This window comes from Carcharodon carcharias, chromosome 1 (genome assembly GCF_017639515.1).
Source record: "Carcharodon carcharias isolate sCarCar2 chromosome 1, sCarCar2.pri, whole genome shotgun sequence".
Classification (NCBI taxonomy): domain Eukaryota; kingdom Metazoa; phylum Chordata; class Chondrichthyes; order Lamniformes; family Lamnidae; genus Carcharodon; species Carcharodon carcharias.
In genome coordinates, this window is record NC_054467.1 from 71115677 (window position 1) to 71134012 (window position 18336).

The window sequence follows — 18336 nt, forward strand, 5'->3', positions numbered from 1 at the left end:
ATTCCAGACATTCACTACCCTCTGAGAAGAAAATCCTTCACATCTCAGTTTTAAATGAGTGTTCCCTTATTCTGTAACTATGTCCCCTAGTTTGAGATTCCCCACTAGTGGAACCAACCACCTTCTCAACATCTACCCTGTCAAGCCCCCTCAGAATCTTGTACGTTTCAATAAGATCACCCCTCATTCTTCTAAAATCTAATGAATAAAGGCCTAACTTGTTTAGCTGTTCTTGATAACTCAACCCCTTCATCCCTGGAATCAGCCCAGTGAACCTCTTTTGAACTGCCTCCAATGCCAGTATATATTTTCTTAAATATGGGGACCAATACTGTACACAGTACTCCAGCTGCAGCCTCACCAACACCCTGTACAGTTGTAACAAGACTTCCCTATTTTTAAACTCCAATCACCCAGCAACACAGGCCAAAATTCCATTTGCTGCCTTAATTACTCGCTGCACCTGCATACTAACTGTTTGCGTTTCATGCACAAGAACATCCAGATCCCTCTGTGCTGCACTTTTTTGGAGTCTCTCTCCATTTAAATAATAGTCTGCCTTTTGATTCTTCCTGCTAAAGTGCATGACCTCACACTTTCCTACATTAAATTCCATCTACCAAGTTTTTGCCCACTCACTCAACCTATCTATATCCCCTTGCAGATTCCTAATGTCCTCATCACAACATACCCTGCCACCTATTTTTGTATTGTCAGAAAATTTGGATACGTTACGCTCTGCCCCCTCCTCCAAGTCATTAATATAGATAGTAAATAATATGAGGCCCTAGTACTGATCCTTGTGGCGTTACGTCTTTCCAACCTGAAAAAGACCCATTAATCTCGACTTTGTCTTCTGTGTGTTAACCAATCCTCAATCCATGCTAATATATTACCTCTAATACCATGAGCTATTATCTTTTACAATAACCTTTTATGCGGCACCTTATCTGGCCTTCTGGAAATCAAAATACATTACATCTACCAGTTCCCCTTTATCAACTCTGCTTGTTATATCCCCAAAGAACTCTAGCAAATTTGTCAAACATGATTTCCCTTTCACAGAACCATACTGACTCTGTTTGATTGCGTTAAACTTTTCTAAATGTCCTGCTATTTTTCCCTTAATAACGGACTCTAGCATTTTCCCAATGACAGACCTTAGGCTGACTGGACTGGCCTATGATTTCCTGCTTTTTGTCCCTCTCCCTTCTTGAACAGGGGCGTCACATTAGCGGTTTTCCAATCCACTGGGACCCTCCCAGAATACAGTGAGTTCTGGAATATTTCAACCAATACTTCCACTATCTCTGCAGCTACTTCCTTTTAAACCTTTCAACCTCAGCTCAATTGTAGCTATAAATAAGCTGTGTTTCCTTTTCATAAAAATATTGCATTGGTTATTTTGATATTTATCTTGCTTTAGCCCAATTATCATGCCACAACATCAAACAATGAGACCATTTTGCCTAACAATGGTTATCTATTAAAGCGATTCTGGAATTGTGCAATTTTTGTTTTGAGTCTTGAGTAGGAGTTTGAAGGACTGTGAATGTAGAAATCTTAAATAAAAGAGAAATGGACTATTTATGTATGTTTGCAGCAAAATCAAGTGCTTTGGAAAGTACTACAATAAATCATTGTGGTTTTCCCCTCCAATTCTATTACTGCCTTTCTCCAGGTGATGGAGTTTTACTGCCAATCCTGTGAGACAGCAATGTGTCATGAATGTACAGAAGGTGAACATGCTGAACACCCAACTGTTCCCCTCAAAGATGTGGTAGAGCAGCACAAAGCTTCCCTGCAGACTCAACTGGAGGCTGTCAAACAGAGGTAATTGTACTACGGACATACATCATGAACCTGCCTAATTCGATCACCTAATTTGATGGTATATGTTGATTACACCTGTGAGCTAGTTGGGATTAACAAATTCCTTTAACCTGGGCATAGGTTATCAACGATCAGTTTTGTAATCTTGCTGCTTACCATGTGCTGCAAATTATTTTGGAATCGTGGGTAGTACAGCACAGGAGGGGATTCTCCCAACCCCAGGAGATAGGGAAGAGGAGGCAGGAAAATAGGGGTGTGGCAATGGGACAATTGTCTTCGGGTGTCTTCGGAAAGGAAGCTCCATGTCCTGATGCTGGGTCTGTGGCCCAAACTAATCATCCAGAGGCATTTATTCCCCTCCGCTCTGAGAACCTCTTCACCTTGTAATCTCATGAACGCCTCCATGTTGAGATGCCCTCACTGTCCTGGGTCTGCCTCAGCAGTGCCCATCTTTCCTGATGGGGTTACAGGGCTGCTGGCTCTCCATGCTGGAGGCCCAATCTCCAGGATGGTGGAGGTAGTCGATTAGGAACCCCATTCTGGAAAGATTGCTTCCGGCATGTGAGTGCTTGGGATCCTCATTTGGTCCAGATGTGGCATCTGGTATAATGCACTCCATTCTGTCTGCCAGTTCTTTCAAAGTGTAATCCAATTAATCCCGCTCCCCTGCTCTTTCTCTTTGAGCCTGTATTTTTTTCTCTATTTATCCAATTCTCTTTTGAAAGTTATTGTCCTTTCAGGTGGTTCATTCCAAATCATCGCAATTCCTCGTGTGAAAAATATTCTCCACTCTACTCTGGCTTGTTTGCCACTGATATAGTTAAAAATTCTAATTAAAACCTAAGTCTTCACATAGAAGCAATGCATCTGCGATGTTTAAGACCTCTTTAGATCTTTAGAAAGGGAAATGCTGCCCTTTCTTGTTTGCTGTGTGTCCTCAATCCCCGTAATGTATTTGTAGTGAAAGACCAATTGCCTCTGGTTCACAATGCTGTCAGATTCTCAGCGGAAGTAAATTGAATTGCACTTCAAGGTAAATGTTCAGTGCTGCTCTGCATATTATGGCAAAACAATCCCTCTCCAGGGATTACAAAGGAAAACTGAATGAAATAAAAAGAGAAATGTTGAAAATGCCCAGCAGCTCAGCATCTGAAAGAAATGTTTGGTGGTGGAACACCCGAAGCGTTAATCACTTTCTCTCCAGTTACTTTGCAGTTCCAACATTTTTTCCTTTGTTTTCTCTCTCTCCGCTGGCTGTGTATACTGTCCACAAGGCAAGTGTAGGCTAGAATCATTCATCCATGAAAGTGAGAGACATGCCTTGTAATTGTGCACTTCAACTTAAGCTGTTTCAAATGTGCCCTGTTTTTGTCAATATTGAAACCATATGGTAATTCTAAATTTTCCAAGGGGTCCAGAGTGGCACTCAATTGGTGACCCACTACCTCCGTACATTATTGACTCAATGTTGCTGTTTGTGCTAAAATCAGAGAGCCATGAGTTCCATTAGTAAACCTGAGGGAATTCATTCAGTTGCCTTTTCTTAAACGTGGACTCAGTTACAGCTCACAGGAACATTGTGTTCTCTGCTGCCACAGAGGCTGAATTGTTTATAAGTGCAGTTGATTTGCGAGAATCGTGAATGTGCTTGCACTCGTACCATTACATAGTGAATAGAAATGTGAAAGGAAGGAATCATGGTTTTTTTGGTGAAATCTAACCACAGTGGTTTAGTGGCTTAGGCTTTGGTTGCTTTTGTATGCATGTATCTTTTCTGGCTACAACTTGCTGCCTTTTGAGTTAATTCAATGTTTGTTGGAATGCTTCTTTACCACTGGCTTGCAGATTTTTGAAGAAGTGGAAAGTTTGCTTCAGCAATAATTCAGTCAGTTTTACTAGTTCACACTCAGTCATCTTTCTAATATAAGAGCACAGAGGATAGCAGTAGAACTACAAAGAAGTTACAGCACAGGATCAGACCATTTAGCCCAACTGGTCAATGCTGCTGTTTATGTTCCACGTTAGCTTCCTCCCACTCTATTTCATCTAACACCGAGCATAATCTTCTCTACCTTTCTATCTCATGTACTTTTCTAATTTCTCTTGAAATGCAACTAAATTATTCACTTTGACTATTTTGTGTGGCGTTGAGTTCCACTCTCTAGTTTCTTTTGAATTTGTATTTGATTTATTAGTGACTATCCCATATCTTTTATTCTTTCATGGGATGTGAGTGTTGCTGACAAGGTCAGCATTTGTTGCCTACACATTTAATCTATCTATATCCCTTTGTGGCCTCCTTGTGGCCTCTTCACAACTTTCTTTCCTACCAACTTGCCATCAGCAAATTTAGCAACCATGTATTCGATCCTTTCATCCAAGTCATTTATATAAAATTGTAAAAAGTTGAGGCCCAGCACTGATCCCTGTGGCACACCACTTATTACATCTTGCCAACCAGACAAAGACCCATTTATGCCTACTCTCTGTTCCCTATTAGCTAGCCAATCTTCTATCCATGCCAATATGTTACCCCTTACACCATGAGCTTTAATTTTTCGCAATAAACTTTGATGTGGCACCTTATCAGATGCCTTCTGGAAATCTAAATATGGTACATCCGCCTATTCCCCTTAATCCACAGCATATATTATTTCTTCAAAGAACTCCAGGAAAGTTGGCTAAAGATGATTTCCCTTTCACAAAATCATGTTGAGACTGCCTGATTATCTTGAATTTTCCTAAGTGCCCTGATGTAACGTCCTTAATAATAGCCTCTAACATTTTCCCTATAACCAATGTTAAGCTAACTAGCCTATAATTTCCTGCTCCCTCCCTCCCTTTTTGTCTCCCTCCCTCCCTTTTGGAATAAAGGAGTTACATTTGCTATTTTCCAACCTAATAGGATCTTCCCAGAAACTAGGGAATTTTGGAAAATTAAAACCAATGCATCAACTATCTCACTAGCCACTTCTTTTAAGAACCTAGGATGAAGTCCATCAGGACCCGAGGACTTGTGAACCTTCAGCTCCAACAATTTGCTCCTTCCTTATCAATATTTTGGCTATTCTTTGCTGTTTTTTATATTCTGTCCAATCTTCTGACCTGCCACCCATCTTTGTGCAATTATATGCTTTTTCTTTAAGTATGATACTGTCTGTAACTTTTTTTAGTTAACCACGGACAGTGGGTCATACCCTTGGACTTTTTCTTTCTCATTTGAAGTCTCTCCATTCTGTGAATTCTGAAATACCCCTTAAATGTCTGCCACTGCATCTCTATTGACCTATCCCTTAACCTACTTTACCAGTTCACTTTAGCTAGCTGTGCTTTTGTGCCCTCATAATTGCCCTTATTTAAGTTTAAAATACTAGTCTTGGGACCCACTCTTCTTTCCCTTAAACAGAATGTAAAATTCAATCATATTATGATTGCTGCTACCCCTCAGGGCGCCTTTACTATGACACCATTAATTAATCCCAATCATTGCACAATACCATGTCTAGTATAGCCTGCTCTCTGGTTGGTGCCAGGACATACTATTCTAAGAAAGTATGCTGAAAACATTCTGTGGATTCTTCTTCTAGGCTACCTTTGCCCATCTGATTTTCCCAGTGCAAATTAAAATCCCCCATGATTATTGCTATTCCTTTCTGGCAAGGTCCTATTATTTCTTCCTTTTATATGCTGTCCTACTGTATGTTTACTGTTAGGAGTGCCTGTCCACCACTCCAAGTGACTTCTTGCCTTTATCATTTCTGATCTCTGGCCAAACCATTTCTACATGCTGGTTTCCTGAAAATAAGTTGCCCCTCTCCAATGTGCTAATACCATCATTACACGTCCATTCTGCAAGTTTTTTAATGCCTTGTATATTGTAGTGTTGTTCTTCAGTCTTAAGTAGCTCCTTCTCTCCTCCACATCTTGCACACAGACATACAAAATTTGGTGTCATCAGCAAATATTGAAATTGTACTTCTGGTTTCTGAGTTTAAATGATTTATGTAAATGGTGAAATTAATGGCCCTTGCACCAATCTCTTTGGACTACCACTTCTCCACCTTCAGCCAGTTGGATAGTGAAAGGAGGGATTTAGAAAGTGGTGCCTTGTACATTTTGAATAAATGTTTACTGTCAAAATATTTGCCTCAGCACTGTAGTCATAACCTGCCATCTGTTCAGCACTGAAGTTTTCAGTTTTCTCCATGGCACCAATAGCAAGTAATACTACCAAGATGTTTACATGAGTAATTTTTCCTATGAATTATGTTAAAATCATTGATGTAACAGCTTATCTGATCATTATACCATTGCTATTTGTGGAAGCTTGCTATGTGCAAATTGGCAGCCTACTTGTAACAGTGACTACACTGGCCTGGCTAGCGACGCCCACATTCCATGAATGAATAAAAAAGCATTTCATTGGCTGTAAAGTGCTCTGCGATATCTCATTGTTCTGAAAAACACTGTATAAATTTAAGTCATTAGCACTGAGAAAAGTGTGATTTTACACAGAGAGCCACTGTCTAATTAGCACATGATGAATCTGCAAACATTTTGGTGTAAAATGTCATTCCAACCCACAAGAAACAGCTTAGATGCAATCTTTGGTAAGTGATTCTTAGAGATACATAATGACACATTTTGATCATAAAATTGTAGTGACCATAGGGAGAAATTATCACTTTTGAAATTGTAATATGTTTTGTACATGAAAATTAAAAAAAACTGTAAGTCTATTCAATTAATGAGAGGGTTGCTCACCTGGTTTCCCCCACTCTTTTCTGTCGTTACCTTTCCCCTTACTCATCTCACCCATTTTGTTTTTTCCCTTTAAGCTGAGGGATGTCTGAAGGTTAATTATGAAGGTTAATTATTTACTTTTTCAGCCATCGAGTACAACAAAGATCACCTTGTACCACGTTCCAACTAGCTTTAATCCCAGCTTCAAGCAGTACCAATAGGCCTACCATTGCCAATCCCATCGCAGCCATTCTTTGCCCTTCTGAGACCAGTACTGTAGATCTGTTTGTGCTAAACAATTTTTTTACTCTATTAAATGAGCTAAGATATTCGTCCAAGGAAGAAGACTTTGGGCTGAATTTTCCCCCGTCAGGTTGGGGGTGGGGGGCGCGTACAGGCGCGCTTCCGATCAGTGCCCCTGATCGGAGGCGTGGCGCCATTTTACGTGAGTGGGCCAATTAAGGCCCGTCCAGCGTGACGTCTGCAGGGAAGCGCTGTGCACTCCCTGTGTGGGCGGGCGGGGTGGGGGAATTCCCAAAATCGAGAGTGCGCTTTTTCGTGCATGCGTATGAAAGAGTGTACTCATCTCCCTGAAGCTAAGTGCTGCCTCAGGGAAATCGGCTGTACTTTCAAAAATATTAAAAATAGAAAAAAAAATTCTCTTACATGTCCCCTCATGTGACAAAGTGACATGAGTTGGGACATGTCCATAATTTTTACAAAATCTTTATTAAAAATTTTTAAAGCCTACATGAAACCTCATCCCACCTGTGGAAGAGGTTTCATGTTTTTTCTACTTCCTGCCAGGGCTCCTGGCCTGCCCGCTAACCTTAAGGTCCCCGCTCACCAACTCGTAAAATTCTGCCCTTTATTTCTATTCACTAGATTTTAACCCAATTCTCAGATGTATGGGCTGTACTTTAACTTCTTGCATCATGAAATGTATTTGTATTTAGTGAAAATCAAATATGAATTTCTCTGACAGCGCTGGATTATATTGCTGCACTTTATTTTTATTAGTCCAGTTCGTCATCTAAACAGGTTCAAGTGACAAAATGCACTGTAAGCTAAATACTCAACACTGTCAGTTTGATAGATGGCATGGATCTCACTCAGTGGAAAGTAATGATAATCCCATTGAAGATATCGATTTTTGTTTTTTAACTGAAATAGAAAAAAGGAGTTTTATAAGAAGCAATTGCCCTTTTTAGGACAGACACTATTCAGTCACTCCCACTGTATTGCAATTTTACTCTTAAGGGCTGGATTTTGCTCTTGGGATTGCATTTTACGAGTCAGGCCATTTTGCAACTGGCAAACTGCACACACAACTGATGAGACTTTGCCTGGGATTTTTGTCTTTACCTGCGGGGTTCAGGTTTGAAGAGCAGTTTGCAAGCTGCAAATCAGTGTTGGAGGAGTGCAGGCGTGCAGGTGGGCTACTGAGAAGGCCCACCTCTGTTCTTGGCGGCAGTGGCAGCACGGCTCCTAACATTGCTTAAAGACTACCTCAACCTGACCACTCATCCCCCTAACTCCCTCATGCACCCCCCTGAATGAGGCTCCACACTATTAAAAAAGATGAGAGGGAAACCAGGGAATTATAGACCAGTTAGCCCAATACCTGTTGTCGGGAAATTGTTACAGTCGATAATTAAGGATAGGGCTACTGGACACTTTAAATTTTCAGCTGATAAGAGAGAACAGGGATGGATTTGGATTTGTAAAGGGTAGGCCAGGCCTGACAAATCTGACTGAGTTTTTTTTTAAAGAGGCGACTAAAGTAATGAGCAAGGGAGTGTCTACGGATATTATTTATATGGATTTCTGGCATTTGATAAAGTCCCTCGTAAAAAACTATTGACTAATGTTGAAGCTCATGGGATTAAAGGTAATTTATTTACCTGGTTAGGAAATTGGCTGAGAGGAAGGAAACAGAATAGGAATAATGGGTATATACTTTAATTGAAAGGATGTGATTAATGATATTCCACAAGGATCCATGTCGGGGTCTCACTTATTCACCCTGTTTATTAATGAATTATGATGGGATAGAAAGCCACATATCCAAATTTGCTGATGACAAACATAGGAGGCATTTTAAGCAGTATAGAGGAAGCATAACATTGTAAAGTGACATTAGTGGATGACGTGAATGGAGAACACTGGAAAATGCATTACAGTGTAGGGAAATGTGATGTTCTCCTCTTTGGACCTAAAAGGATCGAACAGAGTACTTTCTAAATGGTGAAATGCTAGAAACTGTGGAGGTCCAAAAAGATTTGGGGGTCCACGTAAATACAGTATTAAAATGTCATGAACAGGTACAGAAAATAATCAAAAAGGCTAATGGAATGCTGGCCTTTATACTTAGAGAAATAGACCACAATGGGGTAGAAGTCATGCTTTAGCTATACAAAACCTTGGCTTGATGATACCTGGAACACTGAGAGTTGTTCTGGGCACCACAAGTTAGGAAGGATATTTCAGGTTGGCATGCAGGGTTGGGCTTCGCTTGCCGACGTGTAAAATGACGCACGGTGACGTTGGGCATGTGTCCCGATGTCACTGCATGTCATTCAGATGTTCAGTTCAGTGGGTGCGCACCAGAGTTGGCTGCGTACCTGGCGAACTGTCAAAGGCCTATTAAGGCCATTTAAATATCAATTAACATACTCAACTGAGCTGCCCGTCTAACCTCAAGGTTGGCGGGCAGGCGATGAGCCCAGGTGGCCTTCATGTTTATCATGAAACCTCATCCACGGGTGGGATGAGGTTTCAAGAAGGTTTTTAAAGTTTAATAAAATTTTTAAATAAAATTCATTGACATGTCCCAGCTCATGTCACACTGTCACATGAGGGGATGTGTCTTAAACATTTTTTTTTGTCTTTATCAAAATTTTTAAAAATCAAACTGATCTCCCTAAGGCAGCTCTTTGCCTCAGGGAGATTTCTGTACTCTTTTCGCGTGCTTGCATGAAAAAGCGCAGGTCCAGACTCAGTCTATTCCCCCGCCCACGCAGGGAGCGCTCAGCATTTCCGGATGCATGTCATGCTGGGTAGGCCTTAATTGGCCTGCCCACTTAAAATGGCAGCATGCAGTGGACCTCGGGCGCCGATCGGCTGCGCGCCCTCTCTCGCCCAACCCTCCCGATGGGGAGAAAATTCTCCCCCTGAATATTATTCAAAAGAGAGACATGTGGCTGAACCTTTTTGTCTTGCACTCATCAGGACAAAACGCAAGAATGTTTAACTGTCGTGATCGGAAATTTAGCAATGTAGTACATTGACTGCTGATTGGTTGGCAAGTCGACTCTGTCGACATTGCCATGGAGAAAGCAACTGGGAACTATAGGCTCCCCAAGCTCCCGGGTAATTCAAGAAAGGTGCAAAAGCCTTGGCCAATCACTGTTGACTTGCCAACCAATCAGCATTCTTTTCTCTTGCAGTACAAATAATTGTGATCATTTGAAATTTGGCATGAAAAATTTTGACAACATTTGTCTCTTTTCAGCAATATTCAAGTTCTGTACTACAAAACAACTTAATACACCAATAAAAATTCTCTTGCACTGTAATGGAAAAGCACTAACTTTTTTCTGATGCATTCAGTGTGTATCCATCACATAAACACAGCAACTTCATGTCTTTCTATGTGTTTCAATAGCTGGCCTCTCAGTGAGATACAAGTGCAGCTTGTGGAGGGGCTGGGCAACTCTGACAGCAACTTCCTGATTTTGGTGTTTAACTGCACATGTGCAGTTGCAAGAAGTTGCTGTCCAATTTACCCTTTAATACCAGTGATCATTCACCAGTTTATAGAGCCAATGTCTATCACACATATCCAGATATGATTTCCAACCTTTTAGTAGGTAGATTGACAAACACTGAGATGAGTCCAGATATGAATTGTTGAGCTGCTTTATTTTACCAAATTAAATTGAATGTGCAGAGTAACAATTATAATCCAAAACTTACTCAATTTATTTAACTTCAGGTACCTTTTTGAGTAAGAGAAACAATAAACCATGCTATACTATCCCATTTTAGTGCTTACCTGAACTTTTCCTGGGGCAGAATTTTCCCCCCGTTGGGGGGGGAAGTTCAGGGGTGGGCGCACCTCCAATTGGCTCCCTTGATCGGGGACGTGCTGCCATTTTATGTGGGCAGGCCAATTAAGGCCCGCCCAGCGTGACATCTGCCAGGAAGCGCTGTGCACTCCCTGTGCGGGCAGATGATTACCTAAGCCGAGAGTGCGCTCTTTCACACACGTGCACAAAAGAGCGCACTCATCTCCCTGAGGCTAAGTGCTGCCTGCAGGAGATCGGCGCCAAATTTCAAAATGGTCACTGTACAAAAATAAAATTTCCCTGCCATGTCCCCTGATGTGACACTGTCACATGAGTTGGAACATGTCCATCACTTTTAATTAAACTTTTATTAAATATTTAAAAACCTACATGAAACCTCATCACGCCCTTGGATGAGGTTTCATGCATTTTCTGAAGCCCGCCAGGGCTCCTGACCTGCCCGCCAACCTTAAGGTTGTGGACGGGCAGGACCTTTAACTACTTCAATTAGTTTTTCAATGGCCTCAATAAGCTGTTGACAGGTTGGTGGGCGCATAGCTGATTCAGCTGCGCCCCCGCTAACCTGAAAATCGAAATGATGCGGAGTTCCGCCCGACATCATCCCGCATCATTTTACGGGTCGGCGAGCGGGCCCCGCCCCCGACTTACTGACCCCGCCCCCCTGCTCGCCAACCTCAATATCCTGCCCCTGGTCAGCCACTGATTCTACTGCCTTAGCATTTAGGTTAAATGAATTTTCCCTCTCTAGATTGGTACCACTGCCCAGACCTATCGTTGTTGACTACAAGAAGTGGGTGGGCTGAGATGAATAGGACATCCGAATTAATATGTTACAATGTTTGTCGGAAGCTGGGGTGGGTCACTCGGGTTGGGGGGGTGTTGGGGGGGGTGGTGTGAGGTGATAATGAATTTAACTGCCGCTCCCAGTTGTTTTGGAAACCCATTGTCACTGCCTCATTTTCACACATGCTCCTCTATCTCTGCAGTTGCAACATTTTTTCTTTGTGAGTGGATGGATTTAAAGAAAAATCTCAAACTGTGACAAAAGCATTAAGAACAAGAACCCACTCCATCCAACACCAATCATACTGAAAACAAATTTCAGATCTTGTTTTTGGCTTATTTCATTTTACGATGTAAAATATTTATTTGGTTTCTGTTATGGCTAGTACCTTTTAAGCTGTACAAATTTACAGCACAAACGGAGGCTATTCAACCTGTTGTGCCTATTCTTCACCTTATCTCCTTCTCACTGAGATGGCCTCCAATGTACGCTAAAGATTTTCCTCCATAATGTGAACATAACCGCTGAGGAAACCCTTGTGATAGAATTCTTTAACACTAGTGCTCCTCATTTCCTCCCCCTCTATTTTTCCTCAGTAATTACAATCCCAGTTTGCCTAAAGCCATAGCAACTCTATTATAACTACAATGTCGTGCCCCTCCATAGTTTGCAGTTGTATTTCTCTAAATCTGTTTTGAATGCTTTTTGAGTTCACAAACATGCAATTCAATCCTGTCTCCTTTTTTGTCAGTGCTCAACTCCCCCTCCTACTTACTTTCTCTTTGCTACTTCCCTATTTATTTCTCTTGATCTTTGTTTGTCCTCTGTCTCTTTCCTCTTTTTCGTTCTTTTCTGCTTTCTTTTGTTTTCTTGCTGCTCCCTGCCATAATTAACTGTCCCTCCCAACAATAGTTACTCTTCCAGTGAGGATGTTGGGCCCGCCCTCTTCAGGTGCAGCCTAAAGGTTGCTAATGGCTCACAATTTATGCTATCAAAAAATTCTGAGTAAAGTAGCTAGCAAAGCCATGAAAAGAATCCGCAGAAATAACATTTGATCTTTTCACAGATTGCCCGAGTTGGACACTGCTCTGAGTTTCCTGTCCGAAATCTTGCAGGATTTGACCAATGAGAAAGTAAGCATTGAAGAAGAAATCCATGCTACTTTCGATGAGCTCCAGAAGACTTTAAATGTACGAAAAAGTGTTCTGCTAATGGAACTGGAAGTCACATATGGCGTTAAACAAAAAGTAAGAGAACTTCAGTATTTACCAAATTAATGTTGAGTGACTTGCAACAAACTTACAACTGCTTAAGTAGATTGATTCATTCAAAATTAGTTTTTTTTCACTCCTGGTTTGTATGAAGTAAGACAACTGAAGTAAGGCTATGGTTGATGGATTATGTAAAATTAGCACAATTGTAACTGCTTGGTAGAACAGTAAATATTGCAGAAAGCAGCATGTTTTCAGTAGCACCAGGACAGTTGCTATGCAGAGGACCTAGCAAGAACAAAGGGTAAAGGACGTGTCCTGATTAAAACATGACAGTTAAGTGTATAAAGAATCCTTGATAACTAAACCTCTTTAACCAGTTTTTTTTTAAATTTGGAATTGTTAGCTTGCTCTCTCAATCTCTCAATTTTCTCTCTCCCCCTCCTTCTTCCTAAAGTTGCTTCATCCTTGCTGTAGTATGGTTTCTGAGGTGCAGTCACTCTCTAGTTCCAAATCATGATTATTCATCATGGGCCTATACATTGAATATTAACATGCTACTACAGGGAGTGTCATAACTGAGCCGAGCCTTGTTATTGCCCAAGGTTTGCATCTCCAGCAGAGACTGATAGATAGCTTCCATTCCTTAATTCAAGGGGACTGACACTATACACCATCCCAGCTGAGATCAGCTAACTTGGTACAGATTGGGGATGAAATCTGGCTCAGCTTCTTGCAGGAGGCTGAGGTTTTTTTTGTTTCAATGAACATTCAAAACAGGAGTTGACATCTTTGGGATATTCTGGTGCATACTAAACAAAAATAAAGTTAAATTCTACTTGATTAGTCTCCACTTGAAATGGAAGTATATTGGTACAGAAAATATATTCAATCAAGGGTAAGGTTCTTCACATTAATGAAGGCTTGAGGGTTCAAAAGAAACTGTCAATTTAAATGATTTGTGATTTACTGTTACTTCTAATATTATGCCAATATTTTAATCCTACTGTCTTGTCCAAGGTCCCGTGTGCTAGACTATTATTCACTGTACTTTGAATTGCAAATATCTTTAACAGGACATTAATAAGGAGTTTTATATCAAAACATAGTGTACAGATTGTTTTGCTTGGAATTGAAATCAACATGGTATGGAGTCAGACAGTTATCCATGAGACATCTAGTCAAAACTTATTTTCCTCTTATGACTAAAATTGATATTTTTTTTGCTATTAATCCAGTATTTGAGGAAAGCATGTGATGCTGTATCAGTTTACAGGAACAGCCCTCCTGTTATTTTACTGTTTTTTAAGAAGAAAAGAATTGACCTATAAGTTGATTTTTTTCCCACCACTCCCACGATTATACCCTGCTGATCTGGGAACAAGAATACCTGACTTTATATTGCAAGTATGAATAGTTGTGCACAAGATGATAAAGCTTGTCTGAGTGAAATAGAACAAAGAAAAGTACAGCACTGGAACAGGCCCTTCGGCCCTCCAAGCCTGCGCCGATCATATTGCCTGTCAAACTAAAACATTTTGCACTTCCATGGTCCATATCCCTCTATTCCCATCCTGTTCATGTAGTTGTCAAGCTGCCTCTTAAACACCACTATCGTACCTGCTTCCACCACCTCCTCTGGCAGCAAATTCTAGACACTCACTACCCTCTGCATAAAAAAACTTGCCTCGCACATCTCCTCTAAAGTTTTCTCCTCTCACATTAAATCTATGTCCCCAGCAATTGACTCTTCCACCCTGGGAAAAAGCTTCTATCTACTCTGCCCATGCCACTCATAATTTTGTAAGCTTCTATCAAGTCGCCCCTCAATCTCCGTCATTCTAGTGAGAACAATCCGAGTTTCTCCAACCTCTCCTCATAGCTAATAACCTCCAGACCAGGCAGCATCCTGGTAAACCTCCTCTGCACCCTCTCCAGTGCCTCCATATCCTTCTGGTAATGTGGTGACCAGAATTGCATGCAATATTCCAAGTGTGGCCTAACCGAGGTTCTATACAGCTGCAGCATGACTTCCCAGCTTTTATACTCAACACCCCTGCCAATGAAGGCAAGCATGCCATATGCCTTCCTGACTACCTTATCCACCTGCGTTGCCACTTTCAGTGACCTGTGGACCTGTACACCCAGATCCCTCTGCCAGTCAATGCACTTAAGGGTTCTGCCATTTACTGTATAATTCCTGCCTGCATTAGACCTTTCAAAATGCATTACCTCGCATTTGTCCAGATTAAACTCCATCTGCCATTTCTCCGCCCAAGTCTCCAACCAATTTATATCCCATTGTGTCCTTTGACAATCCTCTTCACTATCTGCAACTCCTCCAACATTAGTGTCATCTGCAAATTTACTAATTAGCCAGTTACATTTTCTTCCAAATCATTTATGTATACTACAAACAGCAAAGGTCCCAGCACTGATCCCTGCCGAACTCCACTAATCACAGCTTTCCATTCAGAAAAGCACCCTTCCACTGCTACCCTCTGTCTTCTATGACCAAGCCAATTCTGTATCCATCTTGCCAGCTCACTTCTGATCCTGTGCGACTTTACCTTCTGTACCAGTCTGTCACGAGGGACCTTGTCAAAGGCCTTACTGAAACCCATGTAGATAACATCCACTGCCTGTCCATCATCGATCATCTTTGTCACTTCCTCAAAAAACTTGATCAAGTTAGTGAGACACGACCTTCTGTTCACAAAACCATGCTGCCTGTCATTAATACGCCCGTTTGCTTCCAAATGGTAGTAAATCCTGTCACGAAGAATCTTCTCCATAATTTCCCTACCACTGACGTAAGGCTCACCGGCCTGTAATTTCCTGGATTATCCCTGCTACCCTTCTTAAACAATGGAACAACATTGGCTATTCTCCAGTCCTCTGGGACCTCACCCATAGCCAGTGAAGATACAAAGATTTCTGTCAAGGCCCCAGCAATCTCCTCCCTTGCCTCCCTCAGTACTCTGGGGTAGATCCCATCTGGTCCTGGGAACTTATCCACCTTAATATTTTTCAAGACGCCTAACACCTTCACTTTTTTGATCGCAACATGATCCAGGCTATCTACACACTCTTTCCTAGACAAATCGACCGCTAAGTCCTTCTCTTTGGTGAATACTGATGAGAAGTACTCATTTAGTATCTCTCCCATTTCTTCTGGCTCCACACACAGATTCCCACCTCTGGCCCTGAGTGGGCCTACCCTTTCCCTGGCTACCCTCTTGCTTTTTACATATGTATAAAAGGCCTTGGAATTTTCCTTAATCCTGGTTGCCAATGACTTTTCATGACCCCTGACTCCTTGCTTTAAGTTTCTTCCTACTTTCTTTAAATTCTCCACGGGCTTCATCTGTTCCCAACCTTCTAGCCCTTACGAATGCTTCCATAATCTCACAATATCCTTCGTTATCCACGGTTCCTGAAACTTGCCATACTTATCCTTCATCCTAGCAGGAACATGCGGTCCTGAATTCTTATCAACTGACGTTTGAAAGCGCCCCTCCCGAACATGTCAGTTGTTGATTTGCCCTCAAACATCCGCCTCCAGTCTAGATTCCTCAGTTCCTGCCTAATATTGTTATAATTAGCCTTCCCCCAATTAAGCACCTGCACCTGAGGACTCCTGTTATCCTTATCCGCCAGTACTTTGAAACTTACTGAATTATGGTCACTTTTCCCGAAATGCTCCCCTACTGAAATGTCGACCACCAGGCTGGGTTCATTCCCTAATACCAGGTCCAGTATTGCCCATTCCCTAGTTGGACTATCTACTTACTGTCTCAGGAAGCCCTCCCGGATGCACCTAACAAATTCTGTACCATCCAAACCCCTAGTACTAAGTGATTCCCAGTCAACATAGGGAAAGTTAAAATCACCCACCACAACAACCTTATTGCTTTTACATCTTTCCAAAATCTGCCTACATAACTGTTCCTCAATCTCCCGCCGGCAATTGGGAGGCCTATAGTAAACCCCCAACAGTGTGACTGCACCCTTCCTATTCCGGAGCTCTACCCATATTGCCTTGCTTCACCAGCCAACTGAGATGTCCTCCTCTAAATAGATACAATAACTTAGCAGTTGTCTAACTACAGTAATGAGGACCATTTGTAAATATTGACACAGTGCTGAGGATTCCCTCCACTAGCTTCCCAAAAAACTACTTGTCAGTTATTATAATGAAAACAAGGTATTATTTCAGAAAACATTTTCATTTGTACATAGTGCTGTCTCAGATGCCCATAAATCTGACCTCTTTGCCCCCTTAGAGTTCCTGTTTGAAAATCTATGCAACAATTCCTGAAATCAGTTGAGTTTTTAGTGACAATTAATATTCAGCAACAGTATATGTTTAAAACTACAAACTCTTTCACGTAACCATAACCTCATGATACGAAACTTGGAAATGTAGTAAAATATGAGGATGATAATTACACACTTCAGGAGGAAACGGGCAAATGAAATTTAATGCAGAGAAGTGTGCATCCTATAATGATACAGCATAGAAGGGGGACATTAGTTCCGATGTGCTTGTTCCAGGTCTTTAATAAGACAATCCAATTGGTCCCATTCATCAATCTGCCCCAGAGCCATATAATTTTTTTCCCTATAAATGAAGTAATACATTTTTGTAGTAAGAATAAGAAGTAAGTGGTACAATTTTCAAGGGGATGCAGGAACAGGGAACTGCAGTTCTAAGTGTAGAAACCTTTGAAGGTGGCAGAACAAGTTAGGAAGGCTCTTTTTTTTAAAAATAGGATCTTTGGCTTTGAGGAATCTATTACAAGAGCAAAGATGTTATGCTGAGTCTCTAAAACACTGGTTAGGCCTTGGCTTTCTATATTTTGTTCAGTTCTATGCACTACAATTTAAGAAGGATGTAAAGGTCTTGGAGGAGGTGCAGAAGAGATTTACTAGAACAGTACTAGGGATGAGGGACTTCTGTTATGTGGAGAGACTGGAGAAGTTGGTAATGTTCTCCTTGGGGAAGAGAAAGTTAAGCAAGATTTGATAAAGGCGTTCAAAATCATGGATGGATTTGATAATGTAAACAAGGAAAAACAGTGGCAGAAGAGCCAGTAATCAGAGCACTCAAATTTAAGGCCATTGGCAAAAGAACCAGAGGCAAAATGAGACCTCTTTTAATGCAGTGATTTTTTAAATAATCTGGAATGCTCTGCTTCAAAGGTGATGGAAGCAGATTCAATGATATTGAAAAGGGAATTGGATAAATACTTCAAGGGAAAAAAATTGCAGGCGAGGGGGATTAATTATACAGCTTTACCATAGAGCTGGCAAAAGTACAGTGGGTCGTATGGCCTCCTTCTCTGCTATACCATTCAATGATTTGGTGATTTGTATCTCAGGAGTCTTCCAGGAATTCACCTTTGGCCCACTTACATACTTTCCCTTGGTGAAACTAAATCAATTTCCATGAAGTTGGATTTTCATGTTGGGCTTAGGAAACGTAAGTTGGACCATTCCCCGACTGCGGAAACCAAGCCTGTCACCTCTGCACAAAACATACCATGTTTCTATCTCCTGGAGACATGGGTGGGCAGCATTTGGGTTTTCCGACTTGCAAGGCAGCATCGGAAGAGTATGGGTGCCAGTGCAGACTGGTTGGAAGGCCTACCTCTGTTTGCTCAAACACTGG

General features: G+C 41.4%; 1 protein-coding gene across 5 annotated transcripts in view; it reads left to right on the plus strand.

The window, feature by feature from the left end:
* The window catches only part of LOC121277646 (tripartite motif-containing protein 2), a 173923-nt gene that overhangs the window by 131437 nt on the left and 24150 nt on the right, over window positions 1–18336 (plus strand). For all 5 annotated transcript variants that reach the window (XM_041187257.1, XM_041187265.1, XM_041187242.1 and 2 more), the window contains exons 4-5: window positions 1682–1833; window positions 12518–12698. In XM_041187257.1, coding sequence (XP_041043191.1) covers window positions 1682–1833; window positions 12518–12698 — 333 coding nt within the window. The remainder of the gene's footprint in view (window positions 1–1681; window positions 1834–12517; window positions 12699–18336) is intronic.